Raw genomic sequence first — 21188 nt, forward strand, 5'->3', positions numbered from 1 at the left:
CCCAGGGCACCATAGAGTTGGCATTGCACGAGGAGAGTGGCTGGTGTTAAGAGTGGCTCCTGCTGTGTCTGACCCGACAGTACCAGCAGAGGCCGTGATGTGGCGTGATGACATGTGACATCTCTCTCCCTGTAAATCAGCTGTGCAAAATCCTGCTACACAAACAAAACAAGCAGAGGAACTGCAGGGGAGAGACCCAGGTGAATACTGGGGGATATGCCTTGAGTCAGGTCAGATTCTGCATTTGATGAATTTTAGGTCTTCCATGTAGATTTTTGCTTTATTTGGGTTGTTTTTTGTTTTTTTTTTTTTGTGGGGAGGGTGTTGTATTGCCAAAGTGAGTGATGAGGGAGTAGCAGCATACAGTTGTTACTCAAGGCTTGGGGCTTTAGCAGAGTGCAACAATCCATGTTATAACAGCGCCATGAGGCCTGGAGAAGGTTATTTGTGCCTGCTGGGTAACATGGCTGAGAGAACTCAATCCCATCCATCAAGGTGAGACTAAATACTGCTACGTGATGAGGAGGAAGGATTACAGACAGCATGCTCCCTGGCACATGTTGGCAAGGTGGACGGGCACTTGAATACAGGTGTGCTGCTTGTGCAGAGCCTGCACCAAGCCAGGCAGAAAATTAACTAGCAAAATTAATTTATTTGTATATTAGTATTGATACTGGTGGGGACTTATCAGAAAAAATGGATTGTTAGGAGCATGTGGAGCTTTTTTATTAACATTCTTTTTTCTAATGTAAAATATACACTAAAATAAAAATATGAAAACCTAGTTCATCTTAGTAGGGGTTCACATGAAAAAGGGAACTTCAGTGCTGGTGCTTGCCTGGTTGCTACAGGACACAGGCCCTGTGCTCAGATTTCCTAGGTGTGTATGTCACCTGCACCAGGAACATGTCTGCAGCCACTGAGGTGGAGCTGGAGTCTCTGATTTGAGGAAACCTTCCCCTCTGTGGGGAGCTCACGGGATTCTCTTTCATGCTGTACGTGGAAGAGTTGCCTTTGCATCCCTGTTGCTCTTATATAACATCACATGACAAAGATTAAACTGGGGGTGGGGAGAAGTGTTGAATTCCTGCATGTCAGAACAAGGGAACTCTGGTGCTTGAGACTTTTTTCATGTACCTATCACCTGTGAGCCAAGTATTTGCAGCACATAGCATTGGACAGATGGATTTTAACAAGAGCAGTGCATCTGTGTAAAAGGAGTAGCTGTTATACAAGCTGATCCTGTGGCTGTGCTTGCTGTACACAGTGGAAATTTTCAAACTGAGACGTCTTTCCCTTCTTCCCTCCCTTCCCTGGTGTGGGATGCATCTTCAGGGAACTGGGGAACATGCAGCCGTGGAGCTGCTGGCAGGGAAGCAGAGGTTACAACAGAAGCAGCTGAGGGTAGAGCAGGGTTACAGGAAGGTGGCTGGAGCTGGGCAGGGGCAGAGAGGGAGTCTGGTTGTGGGAGCAGCGCTGCTTACTGTGCAAGGGATCTCTGTCACCATGGCTCCTTGTGTTCCTGCTCTGTCTTCTCTGGCTGGAGCCATAGCCATGGACAGATCCCTGTTCTAGCCACTGTCTCCTGACTTCATTCCCTCCTGCTCCCAGCAGCAGCCCCTTGGTGCCCTCCTGGTGAGCCATCCAAGAGCTCAGTCCTTTCCTCTCCCCTTTGTCAAAAGTCTGGGCACACCAGACCTGGGGGAAGGGATAGTGTGGGGGAAGCTTGCTGAGACCCAGCAGTTTACAAGAGGCAGAACCAGTGTTTAAAGTGTTCTTTAAAAATCGAATGTGCAATGTACTAATTAGGTTCTTCTTGTCTACACGGTAACTCTTGTACTGCCTAACCTCTGCAGAACAGGTACGAGGACGTTCCTAATCCCAAAGAGTTCTCACTTGTGTTACATAATTGTCCAGCTCTGAGCTATATGAAAACAGGGTTTTGTCTCCCTCCCTCTCTCATGCCCCCACAAAATGCTTTCCTCTGAATCCTTGTTTGTAGACAAACTAGACTGTGTAACTGTGGCCAAGTTTACTGAGCAGACAGATGCTTGGCTGGGGGACAGTTACAAATATTGCGCAGTGTCTGATGCCCCCCCCTCCATTCTTTAAAATTCCCTGAAACAAGAGCTTTGTCAGCAGTTGTTTATTGTAAAAGCAAACGAAACACCCTTCCTGAAGGCGGTTTGCACGCACAGATCCTGTTTCTGTGCGCTGGGGAAACAACAGGCCTGACTTGCTTTTGCATCCAGGCAGAGTGATGTCTGTGTTGGTGTCACACACCAGAGCCAAGCCTGGGGAGCACAGGGACTCCTGGCTTTTTGTGTAAAGGGGCTGATACACCTTGGGAGGCAGGAAACTTCCCAGAGCCAAAAGCCAAGGACAGTTTTTCCTCCCTCTATTCGCAGTCCTATTGAGAATTGGGGTTGGATGAATACAGGCAAGCAGAAGGTGGCTCGGCAGGTGTTAATCCCCTGTACAACCCTCCCTGGGGCGCGTTACTGCTCCAGCTGCCGAATACTTGTTCCTCCTCCCCTCACACGCACTTTGCGCTAGTTTCCCGTCTCCAGGCCGGCCCGACCCCTCTCCACCCTGGCATCCACCGCGCTCCTCTTCCAGCCTCGCTGTGTTACCGCCCCGGCTGCCTCAGCTCTGATGCTCGCCGGGCTGTAACGGAAGGTTTTCGCCTGGTGCCGTGAGCCGCTCTGGGCTGGGCGAGATGCTCTGCTCGGCGGGGCAGGGCAATGGGCCGCGGCCTCAAGCTCTTTAAATTTCAGGCATTTTAAAAAGGTGACATGAAAAAAAAAACAACCCCAGAACTTTATTTTTAAATAAAATGTCGAACTTTATTTCTAAACGCGGCGCTCGCTCTGCGCGTTCCTTTCGCAGCCCCGGGCTGCCTCAGGCGGGGACCTGGGCCGGCGGGGGGGCCGCGGCGGAGCCCTGGCAGGGGCCAGGAGCAGGAGCCGCTCCTCGATTTTCTTCGCAGGCGCTGGAGAGAGGGGCGAGGGCGGCGGGAACCCGCCGGGAGGCGGCTATTAGCATGTCACACACAGCCCCCAGCCCGGCAGCGACCCGGCCCTTCCGCGGGCGGGCGGGAGGGGGCAGCGCCCGCCGACCCCCGAGCGGCGGCTTCCCGCCCGCGCCGCGCGCCCCGCCTCAGCCCCGCCCCCGCGGCGCGGTGACGCAGCGCGCCGGGCGGTTGCCGTGGTGACGCGCGAGGCCTGGCGGGCCGGGCCGGGCTGGCGGGGGGGGGGGGCCGGCGCGATGGCTGCGGCGGCGGCGGCTGCGGCGGCAGCGCGGGCTGAGGGTCCCCCGCTGCCCGGCCCGCCCGGGGGCCGCCCGCGGCCCGTCTGCTCGCGGCCCTACTTCCTCGTGCTCATGGTCTTCGCCCACCTATACGTCCTGAACGTGCTGGGGCTGCTGCTCTTCGTGCACCTCAGCGCCGGCGAGACCGGCGGGTCGCCCGCCGCCCCCCCCCCGCCGCCGCCGCCGCCGTCGCCGCCGCCTCCCGCTCGCGCCCTCCCGCGCCTCGAAGGCATCAAGGCAAGGCCGCGCCGGGGGGGCCGGGACCGGGGCCGGGGCCGCGCCGCCGCTCACCGCTGCTCTCCCCGCAGGTGGGCCACACGCAGCGGGTGGAGCTGGTGCCCGGCAGGGCCCACGCCGTGCGCACCCTCAGCCTCAAGCCGCTCCTCTTCGGTGAGTACCGGCCCCGCCGCATCCCGGCCCCGCCGATGGGCCAGCGGCGGACACCGGCCCGCGCTGCCGCCGGCCCCCAGACACGCCGGCCCTGGGCTCGGAGCCTCCTCCGGAGCCGGCTCGTGGGGTGACAGTCCGGCCGCGTCACCCGGGGCCGTGGAGCGGTGCCCGTGGGTCCCGGTTGGCAGGTCTGGGCTGTTCCCCCGCCGCTGCCGGCGGGGACGTGGGGGGGGGGGGACGGGCGCCGGCTGACAGCCGCCGGGGGTCTGTCTCGCACCCACCCGGGGGATGTGATGTTGGTGTGTTCGCTTGTCCTCCCTGCGCTGCTTTTCCTGGGGCTGCGTTAGAGCGTGGGAGCAGGGGGAGGGGGGGGGGAGGGGGGGGTGTGTTTGAAGGATTCCAGTGAATCATTTAGAGGTGATTTGGTCCGGGTGGCCCAGTTAGAAGAATTTGGAAGATTAACCTTTCCAGGTTTTGCAGGTTCCCTTTAAAATTCCGCGAACAGACAGCACGGCGCTGGAGAGGACCTTGAAGAAGCTGCTCAGTGTTAGGGAGGGACAAGGGATCCCCAAAGTTTTGGTAATAAATGATGATAAAGCGATTTAGTGTCGGTGCTTCAGTGCTGAGGAAACGAGGAACAGAAAAACTGATGGATTTCGTGTCTTCCACCATTTTGCATCCTGTTCTAGATTTATCTTTATTTCTGGCCTCTCTGATACACAACCGTGCAGCATCCTGCTTTCAGGTACTTCAAAACCTTCTCTACCTGTCTGTGGTTTTTGCTGTGACTGGTAAAGTCTCACTAACAGAACTCTGTGTTCTGGAATCCACTGAGAATATACAAATTAATTTTTTGGGACAGATTTGATTACAAAATTCCTACTACAAAGTCAGACAAAACCTGTTGTCTGGGAAAAGACAGCACTGAGAGTCTTTTAGATGCTTCCTCACTGTACAGAGAGGGGTTTTTTGCTTCCAAGTAGGTTCTATACACTGAAAGCCTGGCTGTAAATCAGAGAGGTGTCTTATTAAACTCCTTTAATGCTGCAAGTATCTGGAAGAAATAGACAAAGTTCTTCTGTCGTTTCTACATAGGTGGTGCTCATGGCTCCTGAATTTTTAAGTACATTTCTGTCTGATGCTCTGGCAACAGACACACCAAACTGGAGCTGATAACCTCAGCAGTCACAGAACATGTCACTGCCAGAACCACAGCCAGGGGCTCTGGTTTTCACTCAGGAACACTCGTTTCCCCCTTCGCTGCCCTACCGGTATCACTTCAAGTAAAAGAGCTGATCCTGGCCTGCCAGGAAGGTGCTGAGGTTGATAAAAGGCAGGTTGGTCCTGGCAGCACTAATCCCAGGACTTTTTAACTTCTTCCAAGGGAAGCATTGCTCCCTGGGGAGGGTGTGACAGACAGCGATGGACATTCCACATTGGAGATGCCACTCGAGTCTGTTCTCCTTTGTCCTCCGATAGAGAGTCCCTTATTTAGAAACCACAGGTCACAAGACGGCTCTTATCTCCTGGGTCAACCTGCCAGGAGCCAGCTCTGACTTTTAAAAGACTTCCAGAGACTGCTCTATCTATGCAAACAGGACCAATCTAAATCAAGTTATTTAAAGAAAAAAAAAAAGAGAATAATATTTTGCATCTCTCTTGTTTAAATTAGTGGAAGTGTGTATTTAACTCAGTTGTGTTGGCCCCAGAAGCTGCTAGAAAAAAACTCTTAAATTTTGGGGGATTTTGCTTAAAGTGTTGCAGCAGGCAACAGCCAAATCAGGGGAATACGTGGCTGGCCTGTGAGCTTTGCTTTGAGCAGAGCAGGCTGTAGTGGGGCTACAGCAGCAGACGGCTCGTTAAGTGATTTAATGTGAGCTCTGTGCTTCGGAGGGCAGGGCTGGGCACCACAGGGTAACTTGTGGTTTGTTTTTTAAATGTGGGTAAGTCATCCACATTGAACCCAAGAGTATTCCACCGAGCTATGAAAAAGTCCCTGCCCTATTTTTTCCCCCTCCGGCTCTGAGACGTCATTCCTAAAGCTTGTAAGTCAAGACCATCTGTGCACTTTTTAGTTAGGAAACACTAGCAATCAAATAATCCTATTAATGGAAAACAAATATCAGACAAAGCCTTTTCAACCTTCAGAGCTTTTATGTGTTCTGTTGTGTTTTCCAAACGCAGTCTGTTCAGAGGATGCTGCTGCTGCAGGGACCACCTGGCAGTGGGTGCTGTGACTTGGGTGGCAGTTTGCGAGACGAGGCAGTGAGGAGCAATGACAAGAGGGAATCTGACTGTGGTTTTCTTCGGAGCCTCGGGGAGCAGAAGTAATGGCTGCACAAGCGTCAGGGCGCCGCTGCGTTTCAGTGTGAGCGGCTGAGCGCTCGTCTCAGCCCACGCTAAATCCAAAGAGATCTCGTCCTGGCTTGCTGGTGTGCTTTACGAGCACAGGGAGGCAATGTGCCTCCAGCAAACCCGGTGGTTCTCCACAACTGAGACTGCAGCTGTCATGAACAAGGCAGGAATGCCTTTCTCCCACAAGACCTTTCTCCCCTTAATTTCAGTCCCCGCTTTAATCCAGTGTAGAAAACTTTCCGCAGACAGTGCTTTGTTAGGCAGCAGAAATCCGACCTGCTTTCTCGTTTGGGGAATTGCCTGTCTCTGCTCCGTGGTCTGGAGTGCAGAGCTCAAGCTGTGTTATCCCTGCAGGGAATTACAGTCCCTGCCTGCTTGGGTGGGAGTGTGAACTGCACTGAGACTTGGTGAGACTGAGGTTTTGCCACCTCTCCTGTCCTCTCTCTGCGCAGGGGGAAGCCCAGACAGATGCGTAACGTTTCTCCCCCCACCCCGTATCAGAACCACAAGTCTCTCCTGCTGTGCTGTGGCTGGGGCTCATCTCTGCATCCCAAGCAGAGCTGCTTTTGCACACCAAGGCAGAGGTTTAACCAGCTGATCTCCCACTCTGACTGCTCCAGGCTCTTGTCGTATCTTCCACAGTTCCCCAGTTACCAGAATCTTCTGATCCAAACTGAACTTCTGATATTTAAAGTTTATTTTTCCTCTTACGCAGAAACCCTCCACTGTCTTTGCTCTCTGCCCTTCCTGATCCAGAATGGCTCTTTCCTTTTATCTGTGCAGATGTTCATCAGCTCTTAGTACAGCATGAGTGACCACTCAAGAGCAGAGCTGAGCATTCATTTAAGGAGCCAGGCATCACCTGGGTGGTTCCTCTCCCCTTTAATTTACCTTGGATAGTTCAAAAGTCAGGTATTTGCTCTATTACATAAAAAAGCATCTCTGCAGTCAGGGAGACCTTGTAATCTCTCTGGACCAAGAGCAAGTGGGCACTTGGACAGCATCAGTGTCTTGAGGTCAAATAACGAAGCTGAAGTGATTGTCAACTCTGATGATGAGAACGAGGAGGAACTGTTGTTAAAGGTCTCTTCTAATTTGTGCTCACCTGCAGAGTTCATTTCAGCTTTGTTGTGACGTTGGATCCTAGGCAAAACTGTCAATCACAAGTCCTGGATCTGCAGAGCCTTGAGAGAAGAGTGTTAAATCTTCAGCTCTGCCTCTCTACACCGGGGATCTGCAGCGTGGCCCTGTCTGTGGGCTGTGAATGCTCTGAATAACCTGAAAATACTGTCTGTACATCTCCAAAACACCGCCTGCCAGGGAAAGGAGTTTTCTAGCCATAGGGAAGGGAGCAGTTTCTTACTGTTGGAATTCAGCTCACGTATTTTTTCAGACCTTCCGGCCAGGCTGCTCAGGGCAGCGGTGATGCTTCCACCTCCGCACCGCCTGGTGCAGGTTCCTGTTCTTCTGCCAGGCGTAGGCCTTGTTCACCACCACTTTGTCACTCTGTACTTCACCGCTTACGACGAAGACCCCTGCGTGGGTGCCCCTCATGATGTTGTGGACACAGGTAGCGTCTATGTCCAGCCACTGCTGGAGCCTGGCGGGGATTTCGGTTCTGAGGAGCGGGCCGTGCTTCAGCACCTCCACCCTGGAGGGATCCAGGTCGAAGTCCGAGATGGTGGTGGTTGTGTTCTTCCTCAGGATTCGGATTTTCACTGCTGTGGGGGTTGGAAAAAGAGCTGTAAGTTCTCTTTACGTTTCATAGCTCTTACCTACTTGAACACACAGCCAGCGCAGGGCCCTCTGGCTGTTCCTGCAGTCTGGTTCATCCATCCAGGCTCTTGTAATTGCAGTGAACTTGTGAAAGTTCTCATCTGAGGTTAAATTCCAACACTGAACACCATTCTCACTGTGCTCGTCTCACAAGGGAGCTGAAGGCAGATCAGCACCACTGCAGAGGCACAAGCAAGTGGGTGCATCAGAGTCCTGCTCTCACACAAATTCCCTGACCTTCTATTTATTTTTTCCCATGAAGGTTTTGTGCCTGAATTCAGAACAATTCCTTGAAAACTTACTGCTGCCTGATTTAGCAGAGCCAGTGCTGCCACCTGCTTGGGCTAGGAGAGGGAGAGCTGCGGTACCAGAACAATGGTACTGACACCTGAAATAGCTAACGTGGGATTTGCTACAGGTTTTTATGGGCATCAACTGAAACACAGGTCTTGGAGGGAAAGGCAGAGTAGTGCTTGTATTTAGTTGCCAAAGACCAAAACCAAACCAGAGCCTATAGACATAAAGCAGGCCTTCACCTTCAGTGCTGCCTGGAGCTGGGCCCTCCTGCTGTGTAACAGGTGAGTTTGGACCCCAAAATCCCTGGATTTTTCTAGGGATTCCTCCAAGTCAGTTTGTTACAGCAAAGACATTTTTTGTGTGTACCACTGCTTGGCTGCTGGAGGGAACAGCAGCCACGGAGAGAAGGGCGGGGGGTGTCACTCACCAAAATCATCAGCACAGAGGTTTTCCAGGATCTCCCTGGCAGTGCTGGCCTCCTCAAGCTCGCAGTCCTTGCAGCTGGCTCGGGGCACTGCTGTAACAGAGATTTGGTTATAACACCCTTATCAGGCTTCACTGGAAAAGGCATAATGCGATTCTGGGGTCTGTGAGAGGTGGTTTGTTGTTTCTGGGTGACGCTTCCTCCCAAGCTACCCTGTCCCTGGAGAGAGGGCTCAGACTGCCAGGCTGGGAATTGTTAAGCTCTTCTTTCTGTGGCTGGGGCAGTTGCTGCTTGTCACACTTTGTTTAGGCTTGTGTGTGTAGCTGCATGTTAAAGCAGCTGTGAAAATGCTTAACGAAGATCTCTGAGTTAAATGAAACCGTAAAGTCGTCAATATAGTCCAGCAATGCTGAAACAAGGCATCCCTCAGGGCCTGAAATGTACCCCCCCACAGCAATCACCAGTGTCTGGGTGTTTCATTTCATCTCCCAGTCTCAAAAGAATATTTTCTTGTGTAACTCACACCCTGCAGAAGCTCTTGCCTCTTTGTGGTCTTTCCTAATGCTTCAAGAGGCGGTTTGCAAAACATTTCTTCTTGGATGTTTATTTAAACCCCGGGCAGAGCTGTAAGATGAGGGCTGCAGCCCCCACAGCACCGCTGGAAGCGCGGCTCGACGCCTGGAGCCTGCACACCACCAGCTCTCACGCTGTGCCTGAGCAAATGGCTTTTACAGCAATTGCTTCCCCCTGCCCCAAACCCCCGAGAGGTCTGATGGCACCCAGGGAGCTAATGAATACAGCAGGCAGGGGAACAAGCTGCAGTCAACTTCACGCTAATTTTCTAGACACGGCGGAGTTTCCAGAGAGAACAAAACTCGAATTTATTCTTTCTAAGTGTAGCCTAAACCCAGAAATATTAGGAATAGAAACAAGGCGTCCTTACGAGCTTTCAGCCTTATGTATGGGAAAAGATAGGAAGAAGGAGTTTAAAAAACAAAAGCCTTACTTCTCCTGCTTGAGGAATTCTCCTCCGTGGAGACTGCTGCGATGCACAGTTCGTGTTCTGCAGGAAACTTGCTGCAGTTCAGGATTTCGGGCCAGGGGTAGCCGTAACAAGCCATGACGGGTGCGCAGCTCCTCTTGACGGCTTCGCACAGGCTGCGGCAGGGGTAGATGAGCCTGGGGAGGGGATGGGGATTGCAGCACCTCCACACGCCGGGCAGCAGGCTGAGGGTCGAGCCCTGGCTGCGGCACGGGGCTGTGGTCACGCTAGCAGGGCTGGTTTTGTGGGCTTTGATGTGTTTTGAACATTTGTGCCCAGGAAGCAAACGCCGGATCTCTGAGGACGGGAGGGATGAGGCTGGTGGATACAGGCTGCTGCCAGAAGCCCATCCTCCTCCTCAGGGATCTTCCCTTGTAGTGCAAAGGCTGCTTACCTTTACAGGTGGCTATTTGGATACCGGATTTTCTTAGCAGCTATCTGATGGCTGCTCCTCAAAACTGAGGATTTCTCTCTGGGGCTGGCAGTTGGGCTGAGGAAGCCCCAGTGTGGTCAGGGCAGCAGTTGGGAAGGGGCTGCAGGGGAGCTGGAAGGTGATGCCAGCGGGTGCCGGCAGCTACTGTAGGGTGTGAAGGGGGTGGCCAGGGGCAACACCAGCAGTGCCTGGGGTTGGAGAGCAGGAAAATCCAGAGGAGAGAACATAATATTCTGTGAGATGAAATGCTCACGTTTTGCTTTCAGAGGGAAGGTCCCTGCTGGATAATCAACCGCCCAGCTTGGAGCAGAGCCCCACAGCTGCTTGGGGCTGCGCTGGTCACTTTGCATGCATTGTCACTGGGGAGGCAAATGCAGTTGTGATCTTGGGGAGTGTTCCTCGCTACAACTGAAATAACGTGTAAAAACATCTTACCTGTCCAAGCAGATTGGTGCGAAGAGGGAGCAGAGGAAGATCCTAGCGTCTGGGTGGCACTCCCTGGCCAGCAAGGGCAGCCAGCTGGCAGACTGCTGGATCACTTCTGTCATGGTCTCGTGCTCCAGCAGGTTGGGAATCCTCATCTGGGAGTAGCCGATGTCATAGCACAAGGCCATGCGCTGTGGAATGGGTGTGCAGCTGGAGGATCTCCTCAGGTAGCTCGCCCAGGCTCCCGGAGACCCCCACAACAGCAGGCGCACCAGGAGGCCCAGCAGCCATGGGCCACCCAACCTGGAGGAGTGGTGCCTGCCACGGGCCGTCACCATGCTCGGAGGGAGCTGGAAGCAGGAGAATGGGCTGTGCACCCTGGACTGAGCTGCTCCTGACTGCAGGACGCCTTTTATAGCCTACGAGCCACCTCTCTGTCAGTCCATCCTCATTAAGTGCAGCCCTTTCAGAGCCCTCATGGGGAAGACAATGCTCTAATTTTCATTTGCCAGCGGCCCCGATTGTTTGGATTTTAGCAGGGGTTTGGCTTAGATCAGCAGGTGTGGAAATGAGGGCAGTTGGGAAGGGATGAATGTCTTGGCCCATGTGTCTTGGGGCTCTTTCAGCCAAGATTGAATCTCTGTTTGACACCAGTGCTCCTACCCATCCCCTTTCTCTTGCTCCAGGATTAGTCATTATTTCATAAACCCCAATGTTTTCCTCTCTTTTGTTTTTTGTAAAAGCAATCAAGTGTTGCTCAAAGTCAATTAGGAGGCATTTGTTTAGCCGGATCTATTGTTGAGCAGCCCGAGAGATAGGATGGTCTCACAGCCTGAAGTTAACCGTTTGGGAGAGCTGGGGGTAGAGAGGAACTAATTTACAGCCGTGGAGCCAGGTTGTTTGCAGATGGGATTGGCAGCGCTTAGCTGGAAGGCCCCTCACCTTGCAGCCTGCGTGACAGGCCGCGCTTTCCGGCTAACAGCATCTTCACTTCGTTACGAAATCCTGTCACTACCGCTGAAGAGCAGGATTGTCCTTCCTCCAACACGTAATTAAGATTCCAGAAAGCTGTCGTTATTGTAGCCCAGTTTGGGGAACTGGAAATACCGGGGGCGTTGCTTGCCAGCCTGCACGGTTCATTCGGGCCTGGTGCCGTGCCACGGGGTTCAAACCGGGCAGCGGAAGGTCCAGCTCCGGAGCATCCTCTGGCACAAGGACCCTGCGCTGCCTGTGGCAGAAATTGTTTCCTCAGAGGGTGTTACTGATACAGCCGGCTGCACTGTGTTTCTGGGGCTTCCCAGGAACATCTCGTTTTCTCCAGGGTTAGTTCGGGTCTGTACTTAGCGAGAGGCCAACTGCTCATTGACAGTTTGAGTCGATAGGGTTGATTTAAGGTCATGGAAGTAATTAAATCTCCCCCCCTGCCCCTGTGCTTTAAGGATTGCTGCTGTAGCGGAGGTGTAACGTGTCCTTGGCCCATACCTGCAGCAGCTGTAGGGGCTGTGATTTGGCAAGCAGGACCCTGGGCCTAGGAGCAGTTAAACCTGTCTCGCTTTGGTGGGTTTTCTCTCCTTATTCAAGTCTCAGCAGCTGGTAACAAGATCCCCATAAGCAGTGACAGACATCAGCCAGAAGGATCTTCTCAGCCTGCGGGGCCACAATATAACTGTGCTTTGGGATGGGACCTTGGCAGCACTTGGCAAGTGTGAGCTCAGCGCATCACGCAGCCAGAAACCTCCTGGGCTTGTAGGATCACTCTCCCTTGGGATCCTGGTAGTGCCTGATTGCTGCTGGTGTCACGCTGCAAAGAAAAGCTGCTGACAGCAGGATGCTAGCCGAGCGTGGAGTGTGGCATCCACCATACGCAGAGTCTTCCCCTTTAATACTGCATCCAACAACCATTTTTAGTGGGGGATCAAGGGAATGAGTGGGAATGAGTGGGGATAAGTGTGGAAGTTGTCTCCTTGCTGTTTGTGTTTCGCAGCAGAGCACTGTGCCGAGTTCCCCATCAGGCATTTGGTGCAAAGGGCTGCTCCCTCCAGGTGAGAGCGCAGGCGCCCGAAACCCCAGCCATCGCCACAGAATTCTGGCCCCCCTTGTGTAGTTCCCAGACTGTGATCCACACGTCACCTTTGAAGTGATAATACACAGTGATACGCACGTGTTTGTTCTCTCCTCCTTTGTCCGGTGTGGTATCGGCGAGAGAGTTTAAGGGCTTGACCCCGGGATCCAAACATTTAGGAACTGCTGCTGTAAAAATACCCACCCCCCAACAGCTCAGGTGTGGGGTGTATGCTCTTCGAGAGCTCTTCTGGTAGGAGGGGGGATGTGTTTGAATGTCACAAAACTAAGTAGTTTCTAAATTCCATTTCCCCCCCCCCCCGCTTTTTCTTTTAAATCTTCTGGGTGGCCTGCCATCAGTGTGGGGTCCCACTGTAACAGCTCCTCAGTCTCTGTTGCTGCTCACACTTTTTCTGCAGAAATCCCTGACTTCCTGACAGAGGAGGAGTGCAAGCTTATCGTCCATCTGGCACAGCTGAAGGGGCTGCAGAAGAGCCAGATCCTACCAACAGATGACTATGAGGAAGCCATGGAAATGATAGAAATCAGCCAGATGGACATTTTCAATCTGCTGGACCACAATCAGGATGGGCAGCTGCAGCTCAAAGAGGTAGAGTGTGGAATAGACCGGGGGGAGCTTTGCTCTGGGACCCTCTGGCAGGTCCCCTCCTCAGATGGCCTCTTGATTGCTCACAGGCTTTGGGAAGAGCCAAACCCCAGTAAATACTGATCAGTATTTGCTTAGGTTTATGTCTCGAGGTTTGTGCTGGCTCTAGGCATGGAGGGGAGATGTGAAGCACATGTCACACTGTTAGGAGGTAGCAGCAGGCCTGTGTGTTTTCATTATGCTGGGTAAAACGTTCCTTGTGCTGTGGGATTCCTCTGTCTGGGTGTCCCAGGGAAGGGAGTTTGTGGTGTAGGAATCGCTGTGTGTGGGGATGGGCTGCGCTCAACTGTCCATCAGCAAAGCCACCCCCATTAATGACCCAAGGGGGATAACAAGAACCTCATCCACAGCCCTTCAGCACCCTTGTCCCATGCAGCAGGGTGAATCAGGGCAGGCACTGGCAGCTCCAGGACATCCTACCCCAGGTGGGGCTGGGCCGCAACTGTCTGTGGGCAGCAAGTGTGGTGTGTGGGGACCTGTGCCAGTGACAGCCCCAGGCAAGGCTGCAAGGAGGCCAGAGCCTGCTGAGAGCTCTCTGGCATACTGCATCTCTCTGTCCTCATGGAAAGGAAGCTCCCTGTTCCAAGCCTTTGACTTGGACAAGTAAAAGCATTCATCAGTACACTTCTATCATCAGTAGCTTTGCTTTCCCTTCAGCAGAAGGAGCTGTGCCCCCTCCACCTCTTGCCTGGTTAAGCAAGTCCCAGCACTCATGTGCCATGATCTAGACTGGAAATAATGGCATTCATCAGCTGCACAGTGTGTGTGGCTGCCAGATGACTCCCGCTCCGGTCTTCCTTCTCCAGAGACGTGCTGACGCCTGGCTGGCCAATGCTCTGCAGACGAGAGCCCGCCGAGCCTCAAGCAGGGAACCCATGGGGTTTCCTGAGCACAAGGAACCAGTGCCTGGTGTTGATCCATTTATGACTTTCAGGTGTTGACCCACACCCGGCTTGGGAATGGCAGGTGGATGACCCCCGAAAACATCCGGGAGATGTACACTGCAGTCAAGGCCGATCCCGACGGCAATGGTAAGAGCAGCTCCATGGGAACCCCTTTGCCCTCAGCACAGCTGTGCAGAGCAGAGCAACAACCCTGTCCCTACCCAGGCCTGTTTCTCTAGCTGTCATCTTCAAAGGAAACTACTCCTGCTTTAGAGACCTTGGCAGAAAGGTAAAATCAGTGTAAACCTTTCATGGCAGCACTCCTGCCCCCTCATCACCAGTCCAGTCCCACTGTCTGGGCTTGCATCTTGTGGAAGTAGGAGCAGCACACATGTCTGCACTCCTTCGCTGCTCTCAGACCTTCCTTTATTCATGCTGTGCTGTAAAGGGACCTACAGGGTCCAAGAGACCTCTCTGGTGCTGACTCTGTAGCTCTTGTTACCTGGGCTGTGGGTTTTAACGTGCACCCTCCACTCCCTCCCTGTTTTCAGGGAGACTTCTGCATCCCTGGCAGGGGAGGGCAGAATAAGCAGAGGTGAGGGTGGTCTTGTTGCTTAGCCTTTGTTGCTGACCCCCCCACCCCAGCTCTGCTGCTGCAAACACTCTGTATTCCACAAGGCCACTTCTGCTCCTCCTAGCCCTGGTCTCCCAAGGGCTCCTGCTGGTCCGGAATTGCACTCTAACCCCTACTGCTCTAATTAGAGTGGCCTCAATTAAGCAACTCTCCATTTCCTAATCAAATTAAGTGAATGCACAGGCTCTGTATGCTGTCTCCTAGTGACCTGGCATTGAGAGCTGCCCAGGAGGACCTGCTTTGGACTGGAAGCATGTGAATGTCTAAATATCCGGAGGGCGCCCTGTGCCCCTGCTCCTCCGGACCAGTGGCATTCTTGGCAGGGGTAGGCATGTATGACTGGGTGGCTTTTCCACTGTTCCACACATTAACAAACAGAAGGTCCTGTTACACTGCTCCTGGCAGGACCTTGCTTCCAGAGAGCCGCTTCCCTTGTTAAATGGGTACGTGATGCTGAGAGACCAGGTCACAACCTGGATGTGGCACTGCGTCATCAAAGCCCTCATGGAGTAAGGGGAAGTGGGGACAAGGGGACACTGGAAATAATTCGGTCACGACCACTGGCATCAGAGGAACTGTCCCAGGCTGACCCTGGCGATGGGTCCTTCCTCCTGCTGGAGGGTGCTGTGCCCAGGGAGCAGAGCTGGCACTGCTCAAGCAGGCTCCACTCATAGCCTGCGATGTGTGCTGGCTGCTGGGCAGCGCTGCAGTGCTCCACATGCTCTGGTCCCAGAGACAAGGTTCCCAGTGCAAGGCTTCCTCCTTCTCCAGAAGAAGGGAAAAACAAATGCAAGGATTTTCCTGAAGGTGACAAAGGCAGAAGCACACCCCTTGCTGAGTCTAAATCAGTCCAAACAAGAAATTCTTGGTCCAGTAGAAACCACTTTTTACCTTGTGTTTTTCTGTAATTTCGACTTGGGTGAGACCAAACCCTGCTGTGTTCCTCACTCACACTCTGCAGTTACACACATGCAGAAGAACAGGCTGCTTGGTTTGGGTTCAGCTTTTTGAAATTACCCTGCAAGGCTTTGTGGAAAATGTGGTCTGAGGCGTCCTGCCCCGATCTGAAAGTTGTCTGCTTAAATACCAGAGTGACGAGTCCCAGGGCAGCAGGTGGCACAGGCTTTCCAGCTGTGGCACTGCATGTTAGCACTGTAACTTCTCTCTTTTGATGGATGGGTTTGTGTGGTTTAGGAGCTTTTTCAAAAGTTCAGAATAGTATTTTGCCTGTCCCCGTTCTGACCCCGCATTGCAGCTATTCTAGTGAGAGGATGAGGGGAAAGGGCCTTAAGTTGAAGGAGGGGAGGTTTAGATTAGACATCAGGAAGAAATTCATCCCTGTGAGGGTGGGGAGGCCCTGGCACAGCGTGCCCAGAGAAGCTGTGGCTGCCCCTGGATCCCTGACAAGGTTCAAAGCTGGGTTGGATGGGGCTTTGGGCACCCTAGGCTTGCGGAAGGTGTCCCTGGTGGAGAAGTTGGAACTAGATGGGTTTTGAGGTCCCTCCCAACCCAAACTGGTCTGGGATCTCTGTGATTCTAGCAGGTTGCTGTATACCCTCTGCTCAGCTGCAGGTGACAGCATTGCTGGGGTCTATAAGGCAGCAGTAGTGGGGTGCAGTCCGTGGTGGGCAGAGCAGTTTCAGCAGTGCCCTCAGCTGCTGATTTCCCCAAGTACAGGACCCCAAGAACTGTCACCTGCACCAGTCAGCCGGCTTTTCCTCTCTTCCCATAGGTGTGCTGAGCTTGGAGGAGTTCAAACAATTGAATATCCGTGACTTCCACAAGTACATGGGAAGCCAGAAAGTGAAGATGAGTGACCTGGTGCGCAACAGCCAGCACACCTGGCTGTACCAGGGCGAGGGGGCACACCAGGTCATGAGAGCCATACGGCAAAGGTAAGGGCTGGGCAGCTGGGTTTGGGTAGGCACAAGGACCAACTGTGCCAGGAGATCCAGTGGCAGACTTGCTAATTAATATTGACACTTCCTAATTGCCTGAAAAGTGTTTTGGAGTATGAAGAGCAGTGGTCACGGACACGAAATGGGGAGAGGAGGTTTTTGGTAGAGTGAGAATTTGTATAGTGCTGTGGAAAAGGAAAGAGACAAAAAAAAATCAAACCTTTCAGCATCTCCGTTGGCTTTTGGGAACAGCCCTACAAAGCCAAGAAAACTTGGCATTATATGAAATAATTCATTCTAATTAGTAAATGAGCTTGCTAGGAGAAGCTGCCCCTTTCCAGTGCTGTCTGGGTGCCAGTGGTCACTGTCATTTGCCTTAGTTACTCATGCATCTCACTGAAACCTCTCTTAGCTGCTCAGAGCTGACTTTGTAACAAGTATGACTTCACCTCGAGTGAGCTGAGTTAGTTTAATCATCCGAGCACACCTGTGGCAGTGCAGCTCCCAGCAGACGGGAGAACTTCTTACCCTGCCCTTCCTCTCAGGTTTGGTACTGGGACACATTGAAACCCAGCATGCCAAATCATTTAGCTCTGATGAGTTTCAGATAATTGGCTGGAGACTCTCTTGTTCTTGTGGTGCTGGTCCTCACCCAGAACATGGGTGGGTAAAATCTGTCCCCAGGCTTGAGAATGGCTGCTGGCCTCTCCTTTTCTTCAGTGCATTCCAGCAGGAGATTGAATGGGATCGCATATTGCCTTGATTAGAGCAGACTGTGGCTGCCACCTTCTCTGTGCCAGCCAGCCTCAGTGTGCTGCTTTTACGCTCTTGGGTTGGCCGCTGTTCCGAGGATGTGAAGACAGAGCGCTGAAGGAGGCTCTTACAGTCCTCCTTGTGACCATGCAGTGCCTGGAGGGGCTTCCTCATCATGCCAGGGGTGCTGCCGTTCCCCTTTTGCCTGCCCCGAGGGCTTTGCTGGTCTGAATTCTCAGAGCTCTGAGTGTTCTTTGGCAGGTCTCAAGAGGTACCTGCTTGCCTTGGGGATGATCTCAGATGTAGCAGCGGAAAAATCCCAGAGCAGGAGGGCTCCGGTCTCCTTGATCACTGATCACTTCCCCTCTGCCCTGGGGGGGGAGGCTGCTGAAAAAGCAACAGGGAAAGGTGAGTTAGGTGGCAAGAACATTCCTAGAGCTAGTCTTTGGTTTGCTCTCAGCAGGGGCCCTGTGCTTTGCTAACTGTCCCTGAGGTCTGTAGGTGGTGTGCAGGAGTCCAGAGAAGTGATGAGATGGCACACGAAGGCTCCAGGGACACACACAGAAGGGATCCTGCTGAGCAAGCAAAGTCTTCCTGAGAGCAGTCCTGCTGGAGATGCGCCCTTCGGTTTGGGGGGGGGGATTAAGTAACCTTGATGAGGACTTCCTGAGCTGATGCCCCCACAGATCTGTACGGACCCGGTTACCTCCTGGCATGCTTGCTGCAGCCCACCCGTCTCTCCGGTCTGCTGGGGAAGGGGGCTATCTTTCTCTGGATTTGGTTGGAGCTTGGGAAGTAGAGACTGACCCAGGGTGATGGTGCTTCCCCCTCACCTGCTCTGCTCTCCTCTTCCCCAGGGTAATGCGCCTGACCCGCTTGCCCCCTGAGATTGTGGAGCACAGCGAGCCCCTCCAGGTTGTGCGATACGACCAGGGAGGGCACTACCATGCCCACATGGACAGTGGCCCCGTCTTCCCCGAGACTGCCTGCAGCCACACCAAGCTGGTCGCCAATGAAAGCGCTCCCTTTGAGACCTCGTGCCGGTAAGGTCGGCCTTGACACGGCCTGGAAGGTGCTAGAGAAGCTGTTTCACCTCCCCTCTTCATGGGGCTTGGTGCTCAGGTTGTGGGCTCACAAACCAGCTCTGGAGATGGCTGGCATGAAGGGGGTTGAGGGGGAAAGCAAGCGAATGCTGTGGGTCTACGTAAGGAGGGCAGAGTGGTGTTCTGCAGAGCCACTGGGACATCCCCACCAGAGGTCAGAAACTCACCCTTGCTGGATTTTCTTTGTTGTCCTTGTCCTGTCCGTGGAGACAAGCTGATGATGTAAATGGAGTATCCTGAGATGTCTTGGAGGAACCAAGATGTAGGTGTGGTGGAGGGGCAGGGTACGGACAGCCCCTCTGCATCTGTCAGGTGTCCCCTGACAGCCACTCCATCTTGCAGGTATGTGACCGTGCTGTTCTACCTGAACAACGTGACCGGGGGAGGAGAAACTGTCTTCCCTATAGCTGATAACAGGACGTACGAAGAGATGGTAAATGAATCTCACCTGCATGTTACCCCTGGGGATTTTGGGTCCTTCTTTGAATGTCTTTATTCGCTGTGGCTGCAGAGGAGGGGGCGTGAGGTTGGTGGCCTTTGTAGCTAGAATGAGGGAAGAGGCACAGGGCTTTGGCAGCTGCAGCTCTGCCCACTCTGAGGGGTGAAGGATGATCTCCTGGCCTTGCTGCCATAATGTGGGTCCTGCTGGCTTGTGTCTGGGCAGGTTTCCTCAGACCAAAGTCTTGGCAGGTACCTTGTGCTCCCGTCAGGCAATGTGTTAAGGAATGGGTGGCCACTCAGGAACAGCTCACAGACCTCCGTGGGTCTGAAACCTGCTGCTCCGGGTGGGTTGTGAAAGCCTTGCCCTGCCCAGCATCAGCCCTGAGCTGTCCCTGTGGGGCGTTAAGGGCAGGATGACCTCTGTCAGCAGCGGCAGCCCAGTGCGTGCGCTTCGTTCCAGCCCCGTTTGCGACACCTTCTCTGTGGCTTCTTGCCAGTCTCTGATCCAGAACGACGTTGACCTGCGGGACACTCGGAAAAACTGCGACAAGGGCAATCTGAGAGTGAAACCTCAGCAAGGCACCGCCGTCTTCTGGTACAACTACCTGTCAGACGGAGAAGGTACAGGCTCGTTTTAGGACTCGGCTCTTGGGAGGGGCAGGGCTGCAGGAGGTGACAGCCATCGCCTTCTGGTGGTGGCTGGGAACTCAGAAGAGCCAAAGGGCGGTAGCTGCCTGCTAGTGGGAACTGTGGAGTCTGCTTGTCACCAGCTGGGTCGGAGCTTCCTGGCTCTGAAAGGCCTTTGTTTCCAGGCAGGAGGTCAGTGGCTCCTGATGTCTTTGGGGGCCGGGAGTAGCTCGCAAACAAAGCCCTTGGCTGCGCGAGCCATGCCAGCTGCCTGCCGCCCCGCTGTGCGAGCTCCAACTCCTGCTGGAACTTGGTCTGCAATTCAAAATGCTTCACTGATGTGGTGTTGCCCAAGGGGGCTGGGGAAGGGAGGTAGACAAAGGCATGGCCATGGGGCTCCACAGCACAGGGAGGCATGACACACACTCCCTGAGCGCCATACAAAGCTCTGCCATGCTTGGGGCTGCCTCCTGCGCTACAGCTCAGCCTGGCCTGATGATACATGTTTGTGGGGCTGGTTTATCTCACAGAGCGTGGTTTTCCCTGACAGCCAGGCTGGGGGATTGACATGAATCTCCCAGGCTGCTGCTGAGTGTGACTCCGGAGTGTTTCAAAGGCAGATTTTGAGCAGCACGGGGAGTATAGTGTCCCAGGTCCCCTGGGAGCATCCCATGTTTCCATCTCTAGAAAATTCACAGAGGAGAGGTCACAGGGGCAGCGTTGGGGCTGCTGGCTGATAATACAAAGGGCGTCGCTCTCCCGTAAGAAGAGCCCCGTGGTGTTTTTATGAGCAGATTGTTCCTAAATGGAAGGCGGCTGCTGATACAAGTCTGCCACAAGGAAAACCATGGGACCTCTGTAAAAGAGGGCTGTGGAGAACTGCTGGAAAGCCATGTCTGCCGTAGCCGTGAGACTCTGACTTCCATGGGCCTTCCAGCAGCAGCCCCCCCACCCCGTTTCCTTCCATGCCAGCTCCCCCTTTGGTGAGGAGTTAAGAAACGCAGCACCCGTGGTGTGGAGTGTGAGAGCCCCTTGTGCTGAGCGGAGACACTGGGTGTGCTGCACTCAGGGAGTCTTGTCCTGGTGGTGAACCCCTTGTAGGTGCCGGGGTGGGCCAGCGCTCCCGTGGAGGGGTGCTGGAGGAGCCCCCTCCTCTAAGATGTCCCAACTAAAATCCAAGCCGGCACCACGGGCGGGACAGCTGGTGTCAGGGTTCGCTGGCCGCCCCTCCCCATGCGGCCCCAGCCACGCCTGGCCGCGCCGTGCCGCAGTGCTCCTCGCTGCTACCCCCTGACAGGGCTCTTCCCTCCGCAGGCTGGGTGGGGGAGCTGGACGACTTCGCCCTGCACGGGGGCTGCCTGGTGACCCAGGGCACCAAGTGGATCGCCAACAACTGGATCAACGTGGATCCCAACCGCCGGCGGCAGCTGCAGTTCCAGCAGGAGATGGAGCGCTACGCGGGGGCCGGGCCCGGAGCGCCGGGCGAGTGGACAGTGGACAAGGCGTACAGCGGGGTGCACCTGGAGCTGTAGGGCCCGGGGGTGGGGGTGTTGGGGGGGTGTGGGGGTGTGTGTGGGGTGTGTGGGCGCGGAGGGCCCGGCCGCGCGCACGTGGCCTTTTCCCGCGCTGGCCGGGGGGGCGGGGCCGCGGGCCACGTGCGCGGCGGGG

General features: G+C 54.2%; 3 protein-coding genes across 4 annotated transcripts in view; 2 read left to right on the forward strand and 1 right to left on the reverse strand.

Moving 5' to 3' along the window:
• Window positions 1-778, forward strand: part of ARIH2 (ariadne RBR E3 ubiquitin protein ligase 2) — a 30165-nt gene extending 29387 nt beyond the window's left edge. The window contains exon 16 of the mRNA XM_084269620.1: window positions 6-778. The gene's annotated coding sequence lies outside the window, so the exon portion shown is untranslated. The remainder of the gene's footprint in view (window positions 1-5) is intronic.
• A 2489-nt stretch (window positions 779-3267) lies between these two features.
• On the forward strand, window positions 3268-21054 carry P4HTM (prolyl 4-hydroxylase, transmembrane; the record flags this gene model as incomplete). 2 transcript variants are annotated; one of them, XR_014617564.1, is made up of 9 exons in its annotated part: window positions 3268-3546; window positions 3618-3699; window positions 12933-13123; window positions 14115-14211; window positions 16431-16593; window positions 18207-18392; window positions 18795-18885; window positions 19354-19514; window positions 20835-20969. XR_014617564.1 is itself a non-coding variant. In XM_084269681.1 (9 exons), the coding sequence occupies 9 exons, from the start codon at window positions 3268-3270 to the stop codon at window positions 21050-21052; spliced, it is 1431 nt and encodes a 476-aa protein (XP_084125807.1). In that variant the 3' UTR covers window positions 21053-21054. The 2 variants fall into 2 exon arrangements, 1 of the variants encoding a protein (XP_084125807.1); XM_084269681.1 differs by having other exon boundaries at window positions 19391-19514; window positions 20835-21054.
• Window positions 7444-10790, reverse strand: LOC311196318 (secreted frizzled-related protein 2-like; the record flags this gene model as incomplete). The annotated part of the gene is made up of 4 exons (XM_084269859.1): window positions 7444-7775; window positions 8555-8644; window positions 9558-9730; window positions 10462-10790. 4 exons carry the CDS (start codon window positions 10788-10790, stop codon window positions 7444-7446), a joined length of 924 nt encoding a protein of 307 aa, XP_084125985.1.
• Window positions 21055-21188: the final 134 nt, after the last annotated feature.

Source organism: Gallinula chloropus (assembly GCF_964237585.1).
Source record: "Gallinula chloropus genome assembly, chromosome: 12".
Classification (NCBI taxonomy): domain Eukaryota; kingdom Metazoa; phylum Chordata; class Aves; order Gruiformes; family Rallidae; genus Gallinula; species Gallinula chloropus.